Source organism: Ambystoma mexicanum, chromosome 1q, assembly GCF_040938575.1.
Source record: "Ambystoma mexicanum isolate Mex_15411 chromosome 1q, UKY_AmexF1_1, whole genome shotgun sequence".
Classification (NCBI taxonomy): domain Eukaryota; kingdom Metazoa; phylum Chordata; class Amphibia; order Caudata; family Ambystomatidae; genus Ambystoma; species Ambystoma mexicanum.
Window position 1 is genome coordinate 1,352,978,688 of NC_090922.1, and position 24,338 is coordinate 1,353,003,025.

Here is a 24,338-nt window from a genome sequence, read left to right on the forward strand (position 1 = left end):
TCTTCCATTCCGTCCAAAATGGCCAAAATTGCCTACCTCTCACAAAACGATTGATAACCACATCAAAATAATGTTTTTTCGTTTCCACTCAATCTGTTCTTGAAAGCCAGGAAATTGGAATTCAGCACAGCAAGCCATTTGTTCCTAGCTCTTACAAGGAAAAAACCACAAGCTTCCTTGTACATCATTTTATTGGCATTTTTTGAAAAAACCCAAAATGTTCGCCCTTTCTGCTTTTCTCTCACCCCCCTACAGCAACCTAGGATTCCTGGGTGGCGTTACGACCGCCTACATATGGGAAAAAAGGAGCCAAATTTGGCCGAGATATCTTGTTTAACAAAAACGTTACAAGGCATTGAATGGCCACATACTGAAATCACCAAAAAAGGCCTTTGCACTGAGGGGGGAAATACCCATGGCAGTTAAAAGGTTAAACGGGCCAATTTTTTCTTCAGTCAGCCCATTTTTCCACATGTTTTAAAACTGCTAGCATTTCTTTCTTTAAATTCGGTTTGGCAGCTCCCTCAGATGCCCACACTGTCTTTGCAGCTGTAGTAATTTTCTTGAATGCAGGATTTTTATCTAAAGTATAGCTACATTTACACTTGACCTGGCTCAGAGAGTTAAAGTCTCTTTGAACTGCTGAGCCTGGAGACATTTGGAATGAAATAAACGCGTGTTCTCGTGCGAGTGAAAGTGAAGTTGCTTATTGATTTCACTGAGAGTTGGTTTGACTGGGTCTGTCACTCAGGAATTATGCCTAGTTTTGGTGAAGCACAGTAAACTATCCCGGACATGACGGGGCCTTTTGAATCACAGTGGTTTCAGAATTAACAGATGGAATTAGCATCAAAGCAGCATTTTTGAATGGTAAAAATGTTTCATTTTGAAGGGGATTTGTGGCTTTTGCAGCAATGGAAGGCTTTCCTTTTCACTTGATTCCATTTATAGGTTTCAGAACGCACTGGCATACTTTATCGGTGTGTCCCCTTGTTCCATTTTGCCTTAAGTGTGCTTGGCAGGATGGTGCAGCCATTTTTGTTGTTGTTGCCAAATGCAGTTTTGAGCTCCTGGTGCGCACAGGAGCCAGCGCAGCACAAATGTAGCTTAGTGATGTGGGGCAATGCTGTTGAATGGGTCAATATATCCCACACATCCTCGTTCCTTAAGCCAAAGACTCTGACCAACACTAATTGGTTGAGAAACCCGCTATCTGGCTTTCATAAGTGTGGGAATTGTAATTTTGCCAATTTACTCTCACACCAACAACGCTCTTTACATGCCACGGCGGACTGCAAATACAAATGTATGACTTCATCAATTGTAAATCTAAATATATTTTATATACTATAGTGTGTTTTTGTAGCATAGTATATATCGGAAGCAATGCACATGAGTTACGTATCGGGATATGTGAACACCTGTCTAACCTCAACAGCCGAGATCCGAAATGACCACTTGCAGTGCATTGGCAAAACCCAACAACTCGCAATCAAGAAAAATGTCCGCTTTGCAGGTTTACAACAGGCACGTGCCCAATATCAGACGAGGCGATCGCCAATTACATCTATGTCATGAGGCATGAATGATATGCAAATTGAGATGTACTGCTCTTGGTTTAAATAGTGAACGCAAGTTGAATGTATTTTTGTGAAGGGTATTTTCCCATGGCCTTGGTATATTATCTACTCAAACCTATGAGGTTCCTTATGTTTGGACCTGTGGCTTTTATCTAATTTACGTCATTCTTTCTCTGTTATGTTTCCACATTTCTCTTGTCAAGGTCTGTTTTGTCGTTATAATTGGAACACCTAGGGAATAAATGGTAGTAATCCAAGATGAGAGGTGGGCAAATGAATGGGGACATTAGGTGTGGTGACCAATGCATAGGCATTCATAACGGCACAGGTCAATTGGAGCCTGGTAATTATTGCAAATACCTCAGGCAACCATAATTAATCCTGTTCTACTCAGCGTTATTTAGAGAAACAACTTAGAATGTCAAATCTATCTAAACGGCACAGAATACATCAACATCAGACATACCGAGAGGACGTTATGGATGCAGAATAATCCCTTACTTTTTTTTTAATCTCAGGATTGACGTTACTAATGTTAAAACGATGCAAATTCACTAATTTTATTTCCAGATCAATTATTGATGTAGCCCAACCTGACGTTACATTGATACGCACAAATTAACACTCATTATCCAATGATGATATTTGTTTATTATTTGACATTCAATCATCAGTTCCATTTATTAAATCACAAATGGTAACATCTAAAATTCATAGAACACGTATCTACAAACTAATTAACCCTCACTCCCATTTGGAAGCAGTATGCGTTATGTATTTATTTCTATCATTAACTCTAGTACGTGATTATAACTGAACATATAACTGACAGTTTGATTTACCTAATTTCAAACTAGTAACATGTTAAACTTATAAAACACGTGACTATGATGCAATTAACCCACCCTCCCATATGGAAGCAGTGTGCTGCCCTGTCGGGTCCGATCACCTGACCTGTTCAATACTGCTTAAACGGCAGGGGTACTTTGGACGTGAGCAAAGCTCACCACAACATTGCAGGACGCTCACATGGACAACCATTGAAGTATATTGGGTAAATTCGCAGGAAGCAATTTTTAAACACGTGCATGTAATTATTTTCAAGCAAATCTGAACGTGCCTTATGTTACTCAATACGCATGCTTGTTTCTCCAGCATGGGGTCTGGCATGGATTCACATGCTCATGAATATTCCCCGTCGTCAGGCTGGGAATCCTCGGTAAAGAAAAAACCAGTATCAGTTTCGTTTCTGATCTGTCTTTCGTAGTAATAACCAATCACTGGTCTCTGCGTCATACTGACCACAGCCAATGACTGCCCTCTACCTAAGCACCGCCTCTGGCAGCCATCTTCAGATTTTTACCGCACGTTCATGTGTTGGGATCCTCGTGCTATTGCTCTCGAGCGTTAGTGCTATTTTTTCGCGCTTTTTCACAAAAACTTCGATTCTTTCGGTCAAAAGAGCCTCAAGCTCCACCGATCCTACATCCGATCAACGGGGACCCGTGTCGGATTCATCTGTGCCCCTCAAGGGTGAAGATTTCGTCGAGCTACACTTCGGAGGACTCCAGAAGCTTCTCAGGCCCGGTCTCGGAGATGGCCCAGGAGAAGGGAAGCTCGACGCCCGGAAAGCTGTTCAGGGCCTGCCCTGGATGCCAGCTGCAGAACGTCTTCAAGGAGGACGAACACTCTTTCTGCCTTTACTGCCTTCATGGGGACAAGACGCACGTGGAGAAGGACTGTGCGTTTTGCGGCAACATGTCGGAACGGACCATGAAGGACCGCCATCAACGTCTCGCCAGCTGGCTGGAGGGTAAGAGCCCGTCTGGCGAGAAGAAGAAGAAATCTGAGCGGTCTTCTAAGACCTTTGAGGGCGCCCCGGCGACGGGGGCCCAACATAAGGCCAAGCACCGCGAGTCCGCTGGCACCGGGAGCGCCGAACGGTCGGGCTCTACGGGCGCCAGGCAGGGCGCACCCTCCCCGGCACCATCAACCACGAGCCAACGCTCTGGGTCGGGTAAGAGGAAGGCCGAGCACCCGGCGAAGCTCCTGGAGAGACCCCGGTCGAGCTCTAAGGCAGAGGAGGAGCGTGGCAGTGCCCCCTCCCTCAAGGATAAGGCGGTGAGCGCACCTAAGGTGGTGAAGGCCTTGATCCATTCGACCAAGCCCTCTATCGAAACGGTCGCGGCGGCCCTGGCCCAGCCTGTGGAGGCTGCACCAGTGGTGGCGGCCTCGGGGCCCAGAATCTCCCTGCCTCCTCGGAGGGAGTCTTCTTTCGTGCCCATCGATAGGACCCCCGTGAAACCCTCCGTGGGGAAGAAGGGGGGGCAGGGCGTCGTCGGAGATTCGGCCTCAACCTCAGAAGAGGAACTGATCGAGGTCTTAAGCCACGGCCTAGGCGTGGAACAAGACCAGCCCGTCGGAATGGGCCCCGACGCAGGTGACGACGACGACATCGTCGAGGATACCGACGGGGCCCCTGCTCGCCCGTCGGATTCCCCTCTGCCAGCGCCGCAGGACAACTCAGCGGCCATTTTGTTGGCTATACAGTCCTTATGCTCCGAGATAAGGACGAGACTACCGTTACCGACGGAGGAACCTCTCCCGTCGGGGGATCCAGAACCGGGACCTTCTGGTGTTCCCCCTACCAAGAAAAGAAGGATCCATCCACCGCCTCCTTTTCAACCATCGCGCCCCATCCAGCCCTCCTCCCCGTCCACCCGAGGGGATGATACGGGGACTGACACGGCAGCGACGGGTACGGACGACGAGGCATACGACGAGGATTTTCCGTCGTCGCCTCCCCCCAGGGCTTCTCCGCCCGACGAGATTGGATCGTTCCACTCAATGATCGCCAGGGCATCCGAGCTTTTCCAACTCTGCCCTGAGGAGAAGAAAAAGGAAGGCTTCCTTTACCAACGGCGCGAGACCAAGAGGAAGACGGTCCTCGCAGTGCCTCTGTTGGACGACATTTGGGATGAGGGCCTTTCCCTCCTCAAGAACCCTTCCACGACGCCAGCGAAAAGAGACCGGTACGAGAAAAAGTACCGGGTCCCGGACTCGGCCCCCCTATGCCTCCGGGCGCAGCCTACCCCGGACTCCGTCGTCTCCGCGGCAGCCAGGAAGAAAGCGGGGGGGGGTGCGGCCTCCACGTCGACTTCCCCGCCGGACGGCGAGGGAAAGAAATTGGATGCCATGGGACGCAGAGTCATCTCGTCGGCGGCGACGACGATTAAAGCGGCCAACGCCTTGGCTATCGTGGCCCGCTACGACAGGGAACTCTGGTACAAGATAGCTCCCCTGCTGGATTTTCTGCCGGACGACAAGAGGGCGGAGGCCCTTGAGATCCTGCAGGAAGGTGAGGTGGCCTCGGACCACGCCATCACCGTGGCGACGGACATCGCCGACACTGGGTTCCGCCAGATGGGCAACGGCGTTTGCCTTCGACGGCGCGGATGGCTCAAGGCGACGGACTTTCGGCAGGACGTCCAGAACAGGGTCCTGGACATGCCCTTCGACGGGAACAACCTGTTTGGGAAGACAGTGGACGATTCCCTTCAGGCCATCAAGGCGGATACGGAGACGGCCCGGGCCCTTGGAGTGCTGCAGCAACGGCGGACGCCCTTTCGGAGCGGCGGAGGCAAGGGCGCCTCCAAAGGTTCCGGCGGCGGTTTCGCTTCCTACCGTCAAGCGGCCCGCTCGTCGTCGCAAGAGGCCTACAGAGGACGAGGCAAGTCTGGCGGCCCCCGCCGTCGTCGCCAAGGGGGCCAAGGCGGCAAGGCCGCGTCCAAGCAGGATTGAACCGGCCGTGGGGTCGGGCCCCCACCGAAGCACCCCGGTGGGAGGCCGGCTGGCGGGCTTCGTCAGCGTGTGGGAGTCCATCTCCACCGACCGTTGGGTGCTGGACGCCCTGGCCCGGGGCCACGCGCTCGAGTTTCAAAGAAGGTGCCCGCGCGTCCCCCCCGTGGCCAGGAAAGAACTTCACGTCCCTCAACTTCTCCTGGAGGTAAAGGCGATGCTCAGGAAGGGCGCCATCGAACTCGTCCCAAAGAGGCTTCGGGGCTCCGGAGTCTACTCGCGTTACTTCCTCGTGAAGAAGAAGACGGGAGGATGGCGCCCCATCCTGGACCTGCGACGCCTGAACAAGTTCATCAAGGCGCAGAAGTTCCGGATGGTCACCCTCCAGCACGTCCTGGGTCAGCTGGAGGAAGGAGACTTCCTATCGTCGTTGGATTTGGAGGATGCCTACTTCCACATTCCCATCCTAAAGGGGCACCGAAAATTCCTCAGATTCGTGGTCCAAGGGCGTCATTACCAGTTCAAAGCCCTTCCCTTCGGACTGCGGTCGGCACCCAGGGTTTTCACCAAGTGCCTCGCACCGGTGGCGGCGCAGCTGCGCCGCGAGGGGATTCACGTCTACCCCTACCTGGACGACTGGCTCATCCGCGCCAAGACGAGGGAGCTCGCCGTGGTCCACACGGCAAGGACCGTCCAACTCCTCACGGACCTGGGATTCTCCGTGAACTACGCCAAATCCCACCTGGTGCCCGCGCAAGTCGCACTGTTTCTGGGAGCGAGGCTCGACACAGTGTCCCTTCTGGCCTCCCCGTCGGAGGAGAGGACCAGGACCATCTTGGGCAAGGTGCAACGGATGTTGGTGGCCGACGCGGCCAAGGTGAGGTCCATCAAGTCCCTCCTCGGGATGATGTCTTCCTGCATCTACCTCATTCCCATGTGCAGGCTCCGGATGCGCCCGTTGCAAGAGTTCCTGGATGCGCGCTGGATCCAGACGACGGGCAGCTTCGAGGAAAGGATCAAGCTCGACGAGAGTTTCCGACGAGCGATACGGTGGTGGGGCACCCGCGCGCATCTGACGGCGGGCATGGACTTCCAGACCCCAGCCCACCAGGTGACTGTGACCACGGATGCCTCCCTAGAAGGGTGGGGAGCGCACACCGAAAATCTGCACGCAAGGGGACTCTGGCTCCCGACGGAGAAGTCCCTGCATATCAACGTCCTGGAGCTCCGTGCAGTGTTTTGGGCCCTCAGGTCCTTCCTTCCGTCCCTCAAGGGCAAGGTGGTGAGGATCTTCACCGACAACACCACCACCATGTTTTACATCAGGAAACAGGGCGGAACCAGGTCCCCAGCGCTGTCCAAGGAGGCGCAGGACCTGTGGCATTGGGCCGTCGCCCAAGGGATTCTTCTGGTGCCGTTTCATCTGGCAGGGATAAAAAACACCATCGCCGACTCACTCAGCAGGGAGCTGCGCTCGTGCCACGAGTGGGAACTACGGCAGGATCTGGTGGATCGCCTCTTCCGACGGTGGGGCACACCCCAGATCGACCTGTTCGCGACGGCGACGAACACCAAGTGCCGGAGGTTCGCCAGCAGGTTTCCCCAGACGAGGAGCATGGGCGATGCTTTCTCGTTCCCCTGGGAGGGCCTGTTCCTCTACGCGTTCCCTCCCTTGCCTCTGCTAATCCGGCTCGTCAACCAGCTCAAGAGGTCACGGTGCAGGATGATCCTCGTCGCACCTGCGTGGCCGAGGCAGATATGGTTCCCGGACCTTCTGGACTTGTCGGCGTCCCCGCCAATCAAGCTGCCGGCGGACGCGGATCTACTCTCCAGGGAAGGAGGCGCCATCCTCCACCACGACCCGAAGTCGCTGAACTTGCAGGCCTGGCTCCTGCAGCGCTAGAGTTTGGAGGATACGACATACCGGCCGACTGCAGAGAGGTTCTTGCAAAGGCCAGGGCGTCCTCGACTCTTAAATGCTACGGACACAAATGGAAGAGGTTCTCTGTCTGGTGCCACGCACAGAAGATTAACCCTCTTCGGATTACGGCTCCCCAAGTGCTGCCGTACCTGCTGACGCTGGCCAAAGCTGGTCTGGCACACGCGTCCATCAAGATTCATCTTGCTGCGATCTCCCGATACACCAGAACCACGGGCAGGACGTCCTTGTGGTCTCATCGTCTGGTGAAAGAGTTCATGAAGGGACTGTTCAGATCGTTCCCGCCGGTGAAGGCTCCGGCCCCGGCGTGGGAGCTCAACGTGGTACTGACCAAACTCATGGGACCTCCGTTCGAGCCTCTGCACTCGGCCCCGTTGAAGTTTCTATCGTGGAAAACAGCTTTTCTCGTGGCCATCACCTCCGCACGACGAGTGGGAGAGATCCAGGCCCTTTCCTGCAAGGCACCGTACTTGACTTTCCACGACACGAGGGTAGTGCTCAGGACGCACCCCTCCTTCATGCCCAAGGTACCGTCGGACTTTCATCTCAACGAACCCTTGGTGTTACCTGTGTTCTTCCCGTCGCCTTCGTCGCCGGCTGAGAGGACTTTGCACTCGCTGGATGTAGCTAGAGCGCTGAAGTTCTACGTGGACCGCACGAAAGGTTTTCGGAAGACGTCACAACTCTTTGTGAACTTTGGACCTGTCAATCAGGGGAAGGCTCTCTCGAAGGCTTCCATCTCCAGATGGCTCTCCGGCTGTATCATGTACTGTCACCGGTTGGCAAACCGACCGCTGCCTGGCCGTCCGAGAGCCCATTCCACCAGAGCGATCGCAGCTACCACGGCGTTCCTATCTGGTGTGCCCCTGCTGGACATATGCAGGGCTGCTACGTGGAGGTCGACGCACACCTTCACGAAATTCTACTGCGTCGACCGGGATTCCAGGGAGGAGTCCAGGGTCGGCCAAGCAGTGCTGCGCAACCTGTTCGCCTGAGGTGAGCCTGGTGAGGAGGTAAGATGCTTAATGTTGAGTTGATGTGATGCTTAATGTTGAGCCTTTGCCACCTCCCGTGGTTGTGCATGTGTGTACTGCTATGTATTCTTTATTCATGAGCATGTGAATCCATGCCAGACCCCATGCTGGAGAAGGAACAAGTTACTTACCTGTAACTGTTGTTCTCCAGCATGGGTCTGGCATGGATTCACATGCGAACCCTCCCGCCTACCCCTCTGCGGCTCTTCACTTGGTCATACTGCCACTTCACGTGCTTCCAAATCTGAAGATGGCTGCCAGAGGCGGTGCTTAGGTAGAGGGCAGTCATTGGCTGTGGTCAGTATGACGCAGAGACCAGTGATTGGTTATTACTACGAAAGACAGATCAGAAACGAAACTGATACTGGTTTTTTCTTTACCGAGGATTCCCAGCCTGACGACGGGGAATATTCATGAGCATGTGAATCCATGCCAGACCCATGCTGGAGAACAACAGTTACAGGTAAGTAACTTGTTCCTTATCAACACAGGTGCGTTGAATCCAAGAATTATATAGGACTCTACATTTTGAAACGTATTCTGTGAAGAGCCTTACGATTGGCTGGGTCATACATGTAGCGTCTGCCACGACTTTCAAGGTACTCTAACTGGGGCATGTGACTATTTCAGTCCTCTCTGTACATCCATTTATTTATTTGTTAACAGACACTTTCTAGATTACTTGAGCATTACTTTCATTGGTCTCTTTGCAGCAGTAGACACAATAAAGTCAGTCTACTCATCACATCCTATTCAAGAGGAATTACAACCTAATGAGGTAATAATATTCAGCATCTGAATGGGGGTCTTTTTAAACGCACATTGGTTTAACTCATTGCACTAATACGCATCACAGCACGCCTGCAATCCCGACTGTGGCGTTTAACTCCCACAATGGTGTTTGGACATTATGCCAGTGGCACTTGCATGGGTACCGTAGGAGATTGAACTCTGATCTTTCATAATGACGAATAATAACAAACGGTGTGGTCAGTCAGTATTGATAATCTTGATTCCATCATGACAAGATATCATTGAGCAATTTGTGATTTTAAGAAATGAAATACAGCCCTTGCATTGGTCCATCCCACCTTATCTCCCCTCATATAGGCCTTTTCCAGGTTTTTAAGAGGGAATATCGACATCTGGTCAAGCACTGATATGGAGGCATTTAATGTTCAATTAATGTTTAGCTCCAATACCAATGAGTTTAAGGACTCATGATATTTGAATAACATTTATATCAGATTTAAGTTGATATCGGACTTCATTCACTCGTGACAAAAAATGGTTTTGTATATGGTGGTGGATGATGCATTTTAAGTGACACCATAAAGAAACACCTGGGCCAAGTAGAACATATCCTTAAACTGGTGACACAAGTATGAACAACATTGTTTCAACAATTTGTTTGATAATTTTTGTCTTCTCTCTCTCTCCCCACTTTTTCCTTCATTCTTCCTTCTCTTCTTCCCCTCTCATTTAAGTTTCTATTATCCATTTATCATCATTGATAGCATTATTTCTGTTTATGACCCATCTATGTAATGGGGTCTGTGTGAATACCATTGGCCAATGATATGGCTTTAACTTTATTGTTTTTCATCTAATTATGACATTAACGAATGTTAATTTTCGTTTTTAACCAAAATGTCCAATACAGATTTCTAATTTTGCCTTGAAAAAGACCAACATCGGTCGAAACACGTGTCGGCAAATACTGTATCATTCATGGATTGAAACTTCAAGGATATCCGACTTGATTGCACTCTTTGTAAAGTGTCATGTGACAGTGCACGTTTATGGAACAACAGTTTGTTTTCATGATTAAATTTAGGTTGGGGTAACCTAAAGTTCCATATTAACCGCAGCAGTCACCACTTGAATAGCTTACATTCCTTACATTAAAGCCTCAGCACGCCTTTCCCTGGTCACCCCATACATTCTTACAGTTATACGAAGGATGGGTAGTGTTACACAGCAGGGGTGCCCGCTTTCCCCCTGCACTTGCTGTGGAGCTAGTTCGATCCAAGCACATTGACAGAGGGGTATAGTTGTTCATGCACAAACTCGTGATCTCACTTTATACGGATGATCTGATTTTGTTTATAAGAGACCCCAAGAGAAATTTAGCACCAGTCATGACTGATATTTTGTATTTTGGGTGTTTCTCAGGGCTCATTGTATATCCATCCAAGTCCGTGCTGTTAATTAACGGAACCAAGAGGTTCCAAGATGGGTTCAATTTCCAATGGCACATGGATTACACACGGTATTTGGGAATGCACGTAGCTCGGCCCCCAAAAGTGCTTTACCGGGAAGAGAGACCGCTGGGAGATGGATGCACTGGTCTCCATCCCTACACACTAGGATAGCGTTAAAAATTGTAATGTTGTCTGTATTTCTTTTTCAAGGTACCCATGGTGGTCCCATCTGCTTTTTCTAAAACACTGAAAGCCTTAATAACAATCTCTTATGGCAGGGGAAGCAGGTCTGGGTGCGCTGGAGCAAACTTGTGGCTCCACTAGATAGAGGGGGCCTCTGGCTCCCTGGTCCCGTTTCCTACTGGGTGGCAGTGCAGGCCTCATTCTTAGCACACTGGTACGACTCGGTCCCAAACAAGGCGCATGTTCAGATCGAATGGGTGATAGTGGCTCCATCGATTCTGAGGGCAGTGATTCTCACCTCGCCGCATTGTGTCACGGAATATGGTTGAGCTTACTTGCGGGGTATGGCGGCGTATTGAAGTAAGTACTCAGAGCGAGTTTCTATACTGCCCACTCCTTCCTATCAAGTTCGTTCCGGGGCTCCCATTGACCAGGGAAGGAGATTTCACTCAATACATGGACAAACTGGGACTCACATGCTGACGTGGTCTGTTCCCGGAGTGGCAGTTCTTGACTGTGGAAGAATTGAATGTGAAGGGCGAGGTATAGCTGCTTGACATAGTCATATATTTTAGGCTAAGCAGTGAGCTGAAAAGCAGGTTCGCTGGTTTTCCTACAGAGCCCCTGCTTGCACCGATACGGCATGAAGTGACCAGTTTGGGAACTCGGTCTAAGATTTTCTCCAGGTTATACGCTAGAATAATTGATAAGTCGACGGAGTAGGCGGGGACTCCTGGGGTAAATGGGAAGGCACTTTGGGGGCTTCTATTTCTGATGATGCCAGAGGTATTGCTGTGGGCCGATGTGGAAAGTGAAGCAAAAAAGTGGGAACTCCCGTCCCCTGCACACTGTCTATGGCTGAAATACAGCCAAACCGCTATATGCCATGCGCTTTTAAAAAATGATTTCTACCTTTTTAGTGGCAAAAATGTCATTTTTAGATGGGCAATTTAAATTTTACAAATCTTCATTAGAAAATTCAGACAGTCAACTTTCATAAAAAAAAGATTTTTCTTTTTAATGTGGTACAGCGTATCTGCTCTTCATCAGGGGTTCTTTATGTCCAAAATTCCAAACTGTGTTTCAAAGGAAAAGAAGGGATACATAAATTCAATGCACTATATTCAATAATATCATACATAAGTAAATCAACCAAAGCCTGTTAAATCACCTTAAAGTTTTGAGGAGGGTGAGAGTGTAGAAGCGAGGGGATTTATGTGTGGTAAACCTAAGAGTGAGTAGTAGTGGACAGAGGAACATCTGTGGGACATAGAGGAATACAAAGGGAAAGCCAGAAGAGAGTGGGAGGAAGAGAGGAAATAATATCAGGGCGGGGACAAAGACCAAGTGGGACCTGAGTGATTGGGAGTCTTCACTTCTTGATAACATTCTCATTGTGGTACCCCAGTTCAGGATTCACCTAGAAGACCCTGCAGGAAGTATGGGAGCTAAACCTGTTGCATTCATGTCTTGTCTACTAGCCAGTCCGCTCAAAAATAGCAATGGTTACGGATCTCTAGTGCCCATCCTAGGTATTAGGATGTCTGGAGTAGTGTCGGATAGTAGTACAGTCTTTTGGAAGTTGGTGTGCTCTTGAGGCTATCTGTAACATGTTTTAACTCTATTGGATTCTGACTTGTGCTGAGTTTTCTATTTAAAAAAAAAAAAGATTTCCAGGTTTTTTTTAATACCATTTTGTTTTTGGCTAAATTGTATTTGATTTGCTTTGTAAATACAAGGATATTCAATATCCTTTCCATTTCATGATATAGGTTGTGAAATGCATGGGATCCCATCACTTTTTGGCCGGTTTTAGTGGTCGCCAGGTTTAGCAAAGGAGCTGAAACGAGCAGGAGAACTCAACTTTTTTGCTCGAAGCACATGTTAAATGTTTGTTGATGTGATATTTCACCATTTCTTCTGGGTACTGCTAATTGTAAACATCTGTCAATGATCTTCATATGCTAAAACACCAGCCTCCAGATAATCAACAGCCTTGCTCATGGTGGAAGGACTATGCACTCACCATTACAAGAGACATAGACCATATCATGCCCTAGACATACTAGGTAAACATCATGCACTCAAGAGGAATGTGCCTAGGTGACTGCCACAAACCTCAGCTAGGCAGGCAGTGTGGAGGTCTTCCGCCACCCAACCTCAGGGTTCACTCCACTGCTCACCTTACAAACATGTAGATATCTGACCATCTTACGAAGCGAAGACTTTGAACTTCACCTCTCATGCAGACTGATACATTGACATCCCTGCCAAAGTCCAGTACATCGGCGATCACCAGAGATCATCCTTCCTGCCTCAAGGGTGTGAAATGGCAAAGGAGCTTTATACATCCAATGTAGCTGTATAAGCCTAAATACTGGTGTAAACTAACATATGCGCTAATCTCAAAGTTAAAACAACATATTTGTTTGTTAAAATATTTGCAATGCTTAAAATGTGTGGGTGTCCATTGTTAAACATTTATTCTGCATTTTACTTTGCTAGAATGAGTATTACTAGCAGTAACCACTGTTGAGGGTCGTGAAATGCCTTCTTTATGTAGTGCATCTGAGCTATAGCATGCACTTTTACCTAAGTGCTTTGTAAAGATTTATTGGTTCAGTTGCTGTTTATCTTGTCTCAAGGAGATGAAAGAGCAGTGGTCACGGTGAACTGCATGATTTAATTAGACGTCTGATGCATGATTTTCAGTATATTGTGCAATGGAACATTAAGAGTAATCGATGTTGTACCCCAACTGAAGTTCTGATCATGGAATATCGATGCAGGACATATCTTTAACTATTATACAGCAACTATTTCCTTTCATTCTTGAGTTTGTAACTCTTAAACAGGACTATATTAACAGAAGAATGTTCTTATTTTCAGAGAAAGCTTCTTGCTATATATCTTCACCATGATGAAAGTGTTTTAGCAAACGTTTTCTGCTCACAAATGCTTTGTGCCGAGTCAATCGTATCTTATCTGAGCCAGAACTTTATCACCTGGGCGTGGGACATGACCAAAGAATCAAACCGAGCAAGGTAATTATTTCCGATATTTAAGTTATTACAAATAATGCATTAAAGATAAACAAATTCATGAATCTACTTTTTTAACCTTCATCATATCACCTCAGGAATGTTGTGTTTTTGAGTTCTTTACGCGATTGCATTTTGAATTAAAATTCCAACTTCCGATTGTATGCATCTCTGGGAGCTGCATTAGGTATTGTAAAAGTGTTGCAATTGGTTGGAGTTATCTGGGTTGGGAATCCCTACCTACAGCGCACCTTTCTTTAGAACCACTTGGTAAGTCAACCTGCAGCCTCACTCCTTGTTCGTCTGAGGGACCAACTCCAGATCCCCAAATGGCTGAATGGTTAGTGGGATGACAAACTGCGGATAATGATGGGCGCTGGGGGGCATCAATGGCCCAGGCATGTAGCAATTATGTTTAGATATAGGTTCATGGTCAGATCAGAACAATCTTCCTTGTGCTTAAAACTTATTGCTTTATTATTGCTTTTGCAATTCCAAATGGTAAAACTGAAACATCATAGTGGCAGATAACGACAGTCATTAACCCATTGGTGAGTGCAAACAGCCGACGCGCGTTTCGACCTAAGTCTTTTTCAGGTCAAGTAGAGTGGTAAGATGAGCTCTGAATAGGGCTGGTGGCTGGTCCTCCCGCGTCCGCGTGCCAGTTGGGCTGATTAGCCTGATCTGATGCTGTTTGCCTCAATGTGTACGCCTAATGTTTTTACAGAGGATGAGACAGTGATGGTGGTTGTCTGTTGAAATTGGTGTACTGGGGGTTTAGTTTAGCTAGGGTGTTTTTCTGGCCGAGGATAAGTATTTCAGTCTTATCTCCGTTGAGACAAAGGCCCTTGATCGCCATCCATGCTTCGATAGTAGCATAGATATTGTGAAGGGCAATGACATCTTGGTGATAGAAGCCGGATAGTGGTAAGAGTACTTGTGTCGTCTGCATAGTTGGTATATGCCACACCCATAGAGTCAAGTAGGTCGAATAGGGGTTTAGTGAAAAGATTGTAAAGAGTGGGAGCTGTGCATGATCCTTGGGGAACGCCACAGTTTATGGTGGTGGGGTCGGCATTTGCTATGTTGGAGAAGACCTTCACGGCTCTGTCTTCAAGGAAGGACGTGAACCAGGATGCTGCTTGATTAGAGAAATTAGCTGCTTGAGTGAGATGGGTGGTTAGTGTTTTGTGATCTACCAGATCAAATGCTGCTGATAGATCGAGAAGGAGGAGCAGGGCAGGTTTCCCTTTATCCATAATCTGTGATATTTTATTCTTTAGGTCTAACAAGGCGGATTCTGTTCCATGCCCTGTACGGAAGCCAGATTGCCTTTTGCCTAGTATGGAGTTTTTCTATGTAGGATTGGATCTGGTTGTGAGCTGCCTTGTCCAAGATTTTCAGAAGGAAAAGAACTGCCGTTTATAGGCCTATAGTTATTAGGCTGTGCTGGGTCGAGTGGGGCTTTTTTTTAGAAGGGGGCGAGCCCATGCTTGCTTGAGGCTGTTTGGTACCGATCCTGTTTTGAAAGATGCATTGATGAACGCGGTGATGCAGGGTGCTAGGTCGTTTGCACATTCCTTGATGATATTAGGGGGGCAGCTGTCTGCTTTGCAGAGGGATGGTTTGAGTATTTTGATGAGTTCAAGGACCTCTGATTCGGTAGTGTCTCTGAAAGTGAATTGGGCATGTTTGTTTATGCTATTATTCACTTGTGTTGAGGGGGGTTGAGCTTGTGTTTCGGGAGAGCTTTACAGTGGTTGTGAATTTTATTTTGGAGGAGGTTAATTTTGTTGAGCAAAGTGGATTGGATGCTAGCATACCAAGCTTTGTCTTTAATTATCTCATCTGTAGTAGCCGGGGGTTTGACTCGTTCATTGAAAATTGTGAATATCTCTTTGGCTTGCGAGTTGGCGTTTGAAATCCCCTCATTAAGGGAGTTGGATTTAGCTGCTATGATGGCTTTTTTTATATTGGAGAGCTATCTGTTTGAAGAGGCTCTTATTAAGGTCACTAGGATCTGCTTGCCAGTTTTTTTGTGACTGGCGCTTTTGTGCGCGGAGCAATTGGAGCTCGTCTGAGAACCAAGAGTTACAAGGAATTTTTTCTTTCTTGCTCTCAAGTGGGGCTATCAAGTTTATGGCATTGGTAAGCGAATCGTTAAAGATCGCTGTTGGCACATTAGGATCCTGCGAGAAAGGAGGAGCTAGGCAGGGGTTTTTGAGGTAAGGTCGGAGGTTGTTAGCGTGAAGTTTTTTAGAGCTTCTAGTTGTGGCAGGTGGTGCGTGGGTGCGAGGTTTGTAGCTAGGGGTGGAGGGGATAAGGAATTCAATACAAGTGTGATCTGTCCAAGGAAAGGCGGTGTTAGATATAATGGTGGTTGCACAGTTGTGCTCCATGACCCAGTCGAGGGTGTGACCTTTTGCGTGGGTGGGTGCGAGTACTCCTTGGGAGAAACCTAAGTCTGCTAATTCTTTTGCTAGGGATGCGGCAGATTTATCTTTTGGGTCATTGTGCATTGCCTAAAAATATTCTCAAAGTTTTAAATATCACATAACACAGGGCATCCGCATTATTGTTTTTTTAAACCATGCTACTGTCAGTCCTTGAAATATCTGCGTTCCCAGACAATTTGTTGCCATTTTTCTGAATTGACACTATGGTATGCGTACTTTTTAAGTTAGTTTTATAAAGCAGAGTATTGTTAAAAGACAGACCTGGGGGCTGAGGAGGGGAAAATGATGAGAGGGCAAGTAAGTCATGCGCATTTGCCCATGATGTGGAAAGAGAGTTTGCAATCCTGGACACTGATGGAGTTATTTTCCCCTTAGTGTGGTTGCTTTTCAGGGCATCAGTAAAGGGAACATGTGGGTGGACAGCATAACTTTTTATCAGAGGGCGGATGCAACCCCCCTTTTTTTTTTTTTTTTTTTAAGTTTGTAAGCTTGCTCAAGTATTTGGATGCCAGGATTTTACTCGGGTTGTCATGTTCCCAGTGCAGACGCTTACCCTCAAGACCACAAGCACTTGTTTCATATTGGTATTGTGTTTTCCATGGAATATTTCACTACAGATTGCTGGGTTTAATAGGTGAACATCTTTTATGCTTTGCCAGCATATGTATTGAAGAATTTCCTCTTTCAGGTTATTTTTTAAATGTCCATTGCTATTTTGTCTTGCGTGCTTTCTTCGAATGAGAAGGTCAATTGAACTGCATTTGTATATTTCACTTTAAAATATGTGGCCACATACTGTGCATATATTCATGGGTGCCAGCTTTTGATTTTTGCTATGGGGGAAAAAGTACCTGGGCATATGTTCTTGCAGGTGATCATTTTATACCCTTTTCTGTGCTGCTTAAATGCTGGTCCTTGGAGTGGTGCGATGTATCGCAACAGTCACCAAGAGACCGGCCATAAAACAAGGGGCGTGTAGCACACTGCTTAACCAAAGTGTGTGATCCTCTGAAAATAATTTAATCGCACAGGGCATTAACCAAAAACATTGGGAGTTCTCAAAGCATGCAATGTTTTATATATAATTTAAAAAAATAGATATTTTTACAGCTACAGTGACATAGAGGGGGAAAAATCACTGGTGACCCAGGACTCCCATCCACGCAGTAACCAGGACTGATCCTGCTTAGCTTCAAACTGAGGAAAAGGCCAGCTCCCTCAGGCCATGGTGCCTAATAAATGAGGCAAAGTTACAAGACCACTTAAAGAAAAATGGCCGGAGGGGGCTAGCCCCTTCATCACTTTGAAGCTAAGCAGTATTGTGTGCATGTTCATGGGTGCCAGCTTTTGATATTTGCTATGAGTGCAGAAAGTACCTGGGCATATAGTATTCTTGCAGCCGGACATTTTATTCCAGTTTCCGTGCTGCTTAAATGGGGTTAGTTGGGGTTGTGTGATGTATCACAACAGTCACCAGGTGGCCGGCCATAAAACAATGGGCTTGGAGCATGGGACGGGACATTTTTGGCATGGCCAGTTAGGTGCATGCTGTTATGGTGTCACCATTGCGCCTCAGGTTCTGTTTGGGCGCGCCCAGTTAGACGCAGCCAGTTGGGGCAGGGACACCTCTGCGCAAGGATGTTTTGGCGCGAGAGGTCACCATTGGCATGAACATGGTAGCACTTTGCATTTTGTGATATGGATTAAACGTCAAAAGTATTTATTTACTGCAACATTCTAAAACAGGATGGGACTGGTTTTACACCATCGTTGCAGTATTGAACACGTATTAAACATGAAACACATTTATTCAATACAACATTGTAAACTGCATGCACCTATCCCTCAAAAACAACTTCACTCCATATATGTATATGATTGGTAGCTTGTTATTTAAAATATTCTGTGCATATGGGTGAAATATATTTGGCCATGCACACTGCCATTGACTGAAGGCCATGCTTAATGCCAGTTAATGTAATCAGTGATGTGATCTGTGATGTCATATAGAGATATATAGAGATATAGATATAGAGATATATAGAGAGATATAGATAGATGGGATACATTACTCACCGTAATCGTATTTCTGATGCTTGTATCTGCTTAGATTCACATGCTGTGCATAGGCTGACATCTAGTGGAAGCTGCGGAGTATTAGTTTGTTTTTCGAAACTCGAAAATGGGCGTCGACACAGGGTGTGCCAGTAATACTATCCCTAGTGTGACGTCCACTGTACCCAAGATCCCTCATGCATCTAGGATCCTCAGATTGTATTTTTTCTGACATGAGATAGCATGAGGAGTAGCTCGAGTACAGATAATCCAAGCAGATAGATAGAAAGGTAAGACTACAAGCAACCATGCGCCTTCTCTCAGAGGGGAGGAAGGGTGGGTCGCATGTGAATCTAAGCAGATACAAGCATCAGAAATACGATTACGGTGAGTAATGTATCCCTTCTGAGGCTTGTGGAATCTGCTTAGATCACATGCTGTGCATAGATTAGCGAGTAGTACCTGAAGAAGGAGGTGCGATGTGAGAAGGGTCATGAGCAAATAAGTGTCTTAGAACCGCTTGTCCCACTTGTGTATCTGCCTTGGAATGGGTGTCAATGCAGTAATGCTGAGTAAAGGTGTGAATACAGCTCCAAGTAGCTGCTTTGCAAATGGTGTCAAGGGGTACATTTGCAATGAAAGCCAGAGTGGCCCCAATGCCTCTAGTAGAGTGGGCTCTTGGCGTGAAAGGCAGGGTTCTTTCAGAGATTGAGTAACACAGCTGGATACAGTTAATAATCCACTTCGAGATGGCACCTTTAGAGACGCGATCCCCCTCTCTGCCTGTAGCTACGGAGACAAACAGTTGATCTGTTTTCTTTAGCGGTCTGGTTTTATTTACATAGTAGAGGACCGCCCTACGCACATCTAGGGTGTGTAGTTTCACCTCAGCCGAGCTTTGAGGGTCCTGGAAGAAAGCCGGAAGCTCGATGGACTGGTTTACGTTGAATTTAGATATAAACTTAGGTGAGAACCTAAGGTGTGTGCATAAAACCAGTTTGTCTTTATGGACAGTATAGAAGGGATCCTGCACTGACAGAGCCTGAATTTCACTGACCCTTCTTATAGACGTAATAGCTACTAAGAAGGCCGTTTTATAAGTCAGGTGTTTGAGACTGCTTTTATGCATGGGCTCGAAAGGGGGTCCCATGAGCTTAGATAGCACCACATTAAGGTCATTACTCTGGTGGTGGGTTCGAAATAGGAGGGTGAAGTCTCTTTACTCCTTCCATGAAGGCTTTAACTACTGGTACTTTCCACCACGAGACCTTGTTATGGGAAGTGGTGTTTGCCGACAGGTGCACTTTCAGTGAGTTAAAAACCAATCCTGCGTCTAGCAGGTGGAGCATGTATGTAACAATAGTGGAAGGAGTGCAATCAACTGGCTTGATTTGTCTACTCTGGCACCAGGTAACGAATCTCTTCCACTTGTCAAAGTAACAGTGCCTTGTGTTTGGTTTCCTAGATTCCTTTACACCTCTGTGAAATTGAGATGTCCAAACTCTATGACCTCAGGAGCCATGCTGCCAGGTTCATTGAGTTGGGTTGCTGATGCACTGTTTGACCTTGGTGCTGGGACAGTAGGTTGTACCAGGCTGGAAGTTTGATGGGCTCGCACACCGCCATCCTGCGTAGGTGTGGGAACCACGGTTGTCTTGCCCACATGGGAGCAACTAGGACGAGCGTCATCGACTCTGTTCATCTTGTTCACCACCTTCCTGATGAGAGGAGTTGGTGGAAAAGCGTACGCAAACATCCCTGACCAGTTCATCCACAGGGCGTTCCCCTGGGAGTCTGGTTGGGGGAACCTGGATGCAAATCCTGGGCATTGTCTGTTTTCGCTTGTGGCGAATAAGTCTATAGTGGGGAAACCCCACTGAGAGAAGATATTTTCTACGACCTCTGTGTAGAACCCATTTGTGTTCCTCTGGGAGGGAGTCTCTGCTCTGAGCATCCGCTAGGGAATTGAGCTCCCCTGGAACATGTTGTGATGACAAGAAGATGTTCCGTCTGAGTGCCCATATCCAGATTTTCTGGGCAAGCTTGGACAGATTTGGGGAACGAGTCCCTCCTTGCTTGTTCAGGTAGAACATGGCTGTTGTGCTGTCCATCTGGATTTGCACTGACAGGTTTAGTAGGTGGGGCTCGAACGCTTGAAGCCCTCTGAAATCCTGGGCATTGTCTGTTTTCGCTTGTGGCGAATAAGTCTATAGTGGGGAAACCCCACTGAGAGAAGATATTTTCTACGACCTCTGTGTAGAACCCATTTGTGTTCCTCTGGGAGGGAGTCTCTGCTCTGAGCATCCGCTAGGGAATTGAGCTCCCCTGGAACATGTTGTGATGACAAGAAGATGTTCCGTCTGAGTGCCCATATCCAGATTTTCTGGGCAAGCTTTGACAGATTTGGGGAACGAGTCCCTCCTTGCTTGTTCAGGTAGAACATGGCTGTTGTGCTGTCCATCTGGATTTGCACTGACAGGTTTAGTAGGTGGGGCTCGAACGCTTGAAGCGCTCTGAATACTGCCAGAAGCTCTAGCAGGTTGATGTGGTTCTTGGCCACTGAGGGAGACCAGAGACCCTGAGCTGTGTGGTGGAGATGGTAAGCTCCCCACCCCGTCAGACATGCATCGGTAGTGACTACTGCCTGTACTTCGGTATCGTAAAAGGGTTTTCCCTGTGCAAGATTCTCTCTTGTCCACCGGTGAAGGCTTTGTACTAGTGTTGGCGAAACGACCACTAGATCGTCTCACTGACCACTTGCCTGAGACCACTGGTTCGCCAACCATTCCTGCATGGGATGCATGCGCAGACGCGCGTGGGGGACCAGGTAAATACATGACGCCATCATGCCCAGTAAACGCATTGCTTTGCGTAGCGTTATTTGGTGACCGGACTGATATTGCGTAATTTGCAGTAGTATATTCCGAATTCTTTCCTCTGAAGGAAAGGTCAACCCCTCTTGAGTATCTAGAATTGCTCCTAGGAACTGTTTGGAGGTGCTTGGCACCAGGCTTGACTTTTTCTCATTGATTGAGAAGCCTAATTCGTGGAGGAGGTCGATAGTCCTTTGAATGATTGTCCTGCAAATTACTGGGGTTTCCCCCGTTATGAGCCAGCCATCCAGATAAGGGTACACCAGGATTGCCTCCCTGCGTATGTGTGCAGCTGCCACCGCCAGTACCTTGGTGAATACCCTTGGTGCCGAAGCTATCCCGAAGGGCAGTACCTTGAATTGGTAGTGCCGACTGTCAACCTTGAAGCGCAAGTACCTTCTGTGCGCTGGGAACATGGAAATATGAAAATGGGCATCTTTCATATCCAAGGATGCCATGTAATCCCCCTTTTTTAGGAGGGGGATTACCTCTTGTAGCGTAGACATATGAAACTTTTGGGGCTTGACATACTTGTTGGCAGGCCGTAATTCCAATACTGGGCGCATTGTCAAATCTTTTTTTGGCACAAGGAAGTAAGTTGAATAAATACCCTTGTTTACCCGGTGTCCCGGGACGAGTTCTATCGCGTCCTTTTCTAGAAGAATGGCGATCTCCTCGAGGAGAATCTTCTGATGTTCTAAAGAGTGTACTCTTTGTCGTGGAGGATGGTTCCGGGGACGCTGCAGTAGTTCTATACAGTACCCTGTGGATACTGTTGACAGCACCCATCTGTCTGATGTGATCCCTTCCCAAGCCTGGGTGAAGTTGGAAATGCGTCCCCCTACTGGGGTTGCGTGAGAAGGGACCCTGAACTGAGCGTCACTGCTTTGGTGGAGGCGTGCCGCCTCCTTTCCTGGGGCTGCCTCTGCCTTTACCACGTCCTCTCCTATTACCCCTGCCGTAACCCTGGGTAGACTGTTGGCTGTTGTTCCACTGTGTACCCTGCCCCTGGGAATAGTTAGATGCTCTCTGGGAATTTTGGCCGCGTGGGCGACGAAAATTACTATTCCCTCTCTGGTTAGGGGGATTATTGGTTAACTGGCCAAGGGACTTGAGTGTCTCGTATTCGTCCTTGGAATTCTTCAGTGCGTCCTCGACCGCCTTACCAAACAGATCGGCTTCCACCGGTTTGTCCAACAATGATGCCTGGGTTTCTGCCTTAAAACCAGACTGCCGTAACCACGCATGTCTCTTGATAACAGTGCCTTCTGCTATCAATCTGCTTGCGTTGTCCGCGGGGTCAAAGGTTGCTTTTAAAATGCAACCAGACACGGCTCTACCCTCTGCGGAAAACCGAGCTAACTAGCCCTTTAAGGGTACCGGAGCAGAGGCTATGAGTGCCGCGACTTCTTCCCACTGATGGCAGTTGTAGCTGGCCAACAGGGTGGTGGAGTTTGCAATCCTTGCCTGATAGGCGGACGTTGAGGCTACCTTCCTGCCGAAACCATATCGTTTTTTGCTCTCCTTGTCTGGAGGAGCTTCGGACGATGACAAGGGTGTTCCAGCCCTCTTACGAGTGTTAGTGACAACTAGGGAGTCTGGCTTCAGATGTCCTCTTATATAGAGAGGGTCAGACTGGGCTGCCCTGAAAAGTTTTTCAACTCTGGGATTGACTGCTCTGGTGAGGTTCGGGTTCACCAGGGACGGGTCTATTCTTCGCTGAATAGACTTGAGGATAGGGATAGCCTGGGCAACAGGCCTCCTTTCTCCTACTAACTCCTCAGCGAAGTCCCTCGCCTCCTGGACACCGTGTGTGTCAATTATGAAAATGTTCTGCTGCACGTGCGAGAACCTTGTTCAGGAGGGGTTGGTTATCGACAGGGGAGTCGGTAACCGGGGCTTCATTTTCTACCGGGGAATCTACTCTGTAGGTTTCGGGGTCTTCCTCCTCCTCTTCTTGGTCCTCATCGTCCCCATAGTAGCCTGTCCCGGTTTGCTCTTCTACCATGCCAAAATCTTGGTCCTCACCAAAGGAAGTCTCTCCTTGATATAGTGAGTATGGTCGTGAGTATGGTTGTACCTCGAAGGGGTCTGTAGACCTCATCAGTGTCTCAAACCGGGGCTTCTTACTCAGGGGGGGATAGGATCATTAGAGCCTGAGGGTGTAGCCCCTTGTGGATCATATGAAAGGAAATGGTCTGGATTTTTATCGTAAAAGTCTGCCAAGGAAGACATCCTTGACATGACTCTATCTATGTCATCACTGAACCATTTTTTGGAACTGGGAATGACTCTCTCAGAAAGTTTTGGAGATTTATCTTGAGTAGATTTGCTCTTTGAAATATCAGCAGACCTGGTCTTGTCTGCCTGTTTAGGAGGAGTGGAGTGTTTTACAGGTGTGGAAGAGTGCAGAGGCTGCTGCTTCTGCTGTTTTCCCCCCTCCCCGTGAGTGGAAAAGTGTTTTCCCTGTCCCATTGTGGCTCCGGAGGTTTTCGACGCCTGGCGTCGAGGATCGCGGGTAGAGTCCCTGTCCTTCGACCGTGGGGCCGTGCTGATCTTGTCTGCGGGCTCTGACTCCTGGAGTGCGGCCTGGGGGGTGGAAGTCGTCTTCGTCTTCCGACGATCGAACTTCCGTTAGCCTAGGGAGCGAGGCACTCTTGGCAAGAGTGGATCATTGCCTGGAGTCATGCGGCGATCTCGATCGCCCAGAGGACACCGATTCGGACGGTTCTGTTTGTGCCTCTTTCTGAGCACTCAACGTCGTCAAGTCTCGGTTGGACTTCGTGTGTTTAGTGTGGGTGGTGTGTGAAGTGTCTGTGTCGCCGGGGGTCTTCCCCATAGCCGCCCTGTCGGACGACCTTCTGAAGTCGGGGACCTGCGCTCGGCTGTCTTTCGACGCCATAATGCCCTCGCCGTCCGAAAGCACAGCGTTGCTGCCATCGCTGAAGGCACCCTCCGCTGCCATGGCCGCCTGCCTGGCGTGGTGGGTCCAACGCTTTGTCGAACAGTCCTTAAGTGTCTTAGGTTTAAACCTACTACACGCTCTGCAGTTCGCTTCGGGGTGGTCCCTCGGCAAGCAGAGATTGCACGTGGCGTTCCTGTCGACCCAAGGGTATTTGCGTTGCACTTGGGGCAGAATTGAAAAGGGGTACCCTCCATACGCACCTTGAGGTAG

The 24,338-nt window shown here is 48.3% G+C and overlaps 1 protein-coding gene across 1 annotated transcript in view; it reads left to right on the top strand.

Annotated features, from left to right (window-relative positions):
* Nucleotides 1-24,338, top strand: part of FAF1 (Fas associated factor 1) — a 2,829,503-nt gene that overhangs the window by 1,537,061 nt on the left and 1,268,104 nt on the right. Inside the window, exon 13 of the mRNA XM_069642220.1 lies at nt 13,628-13,782. Within this exon, the coding sequence (XP_069498321.1) occupies nt 13,628-13,782 (155 nt within the window). The remainder of the gene's footprint in view (nt 1-13,627; nt 13,783-24,338) is intronic.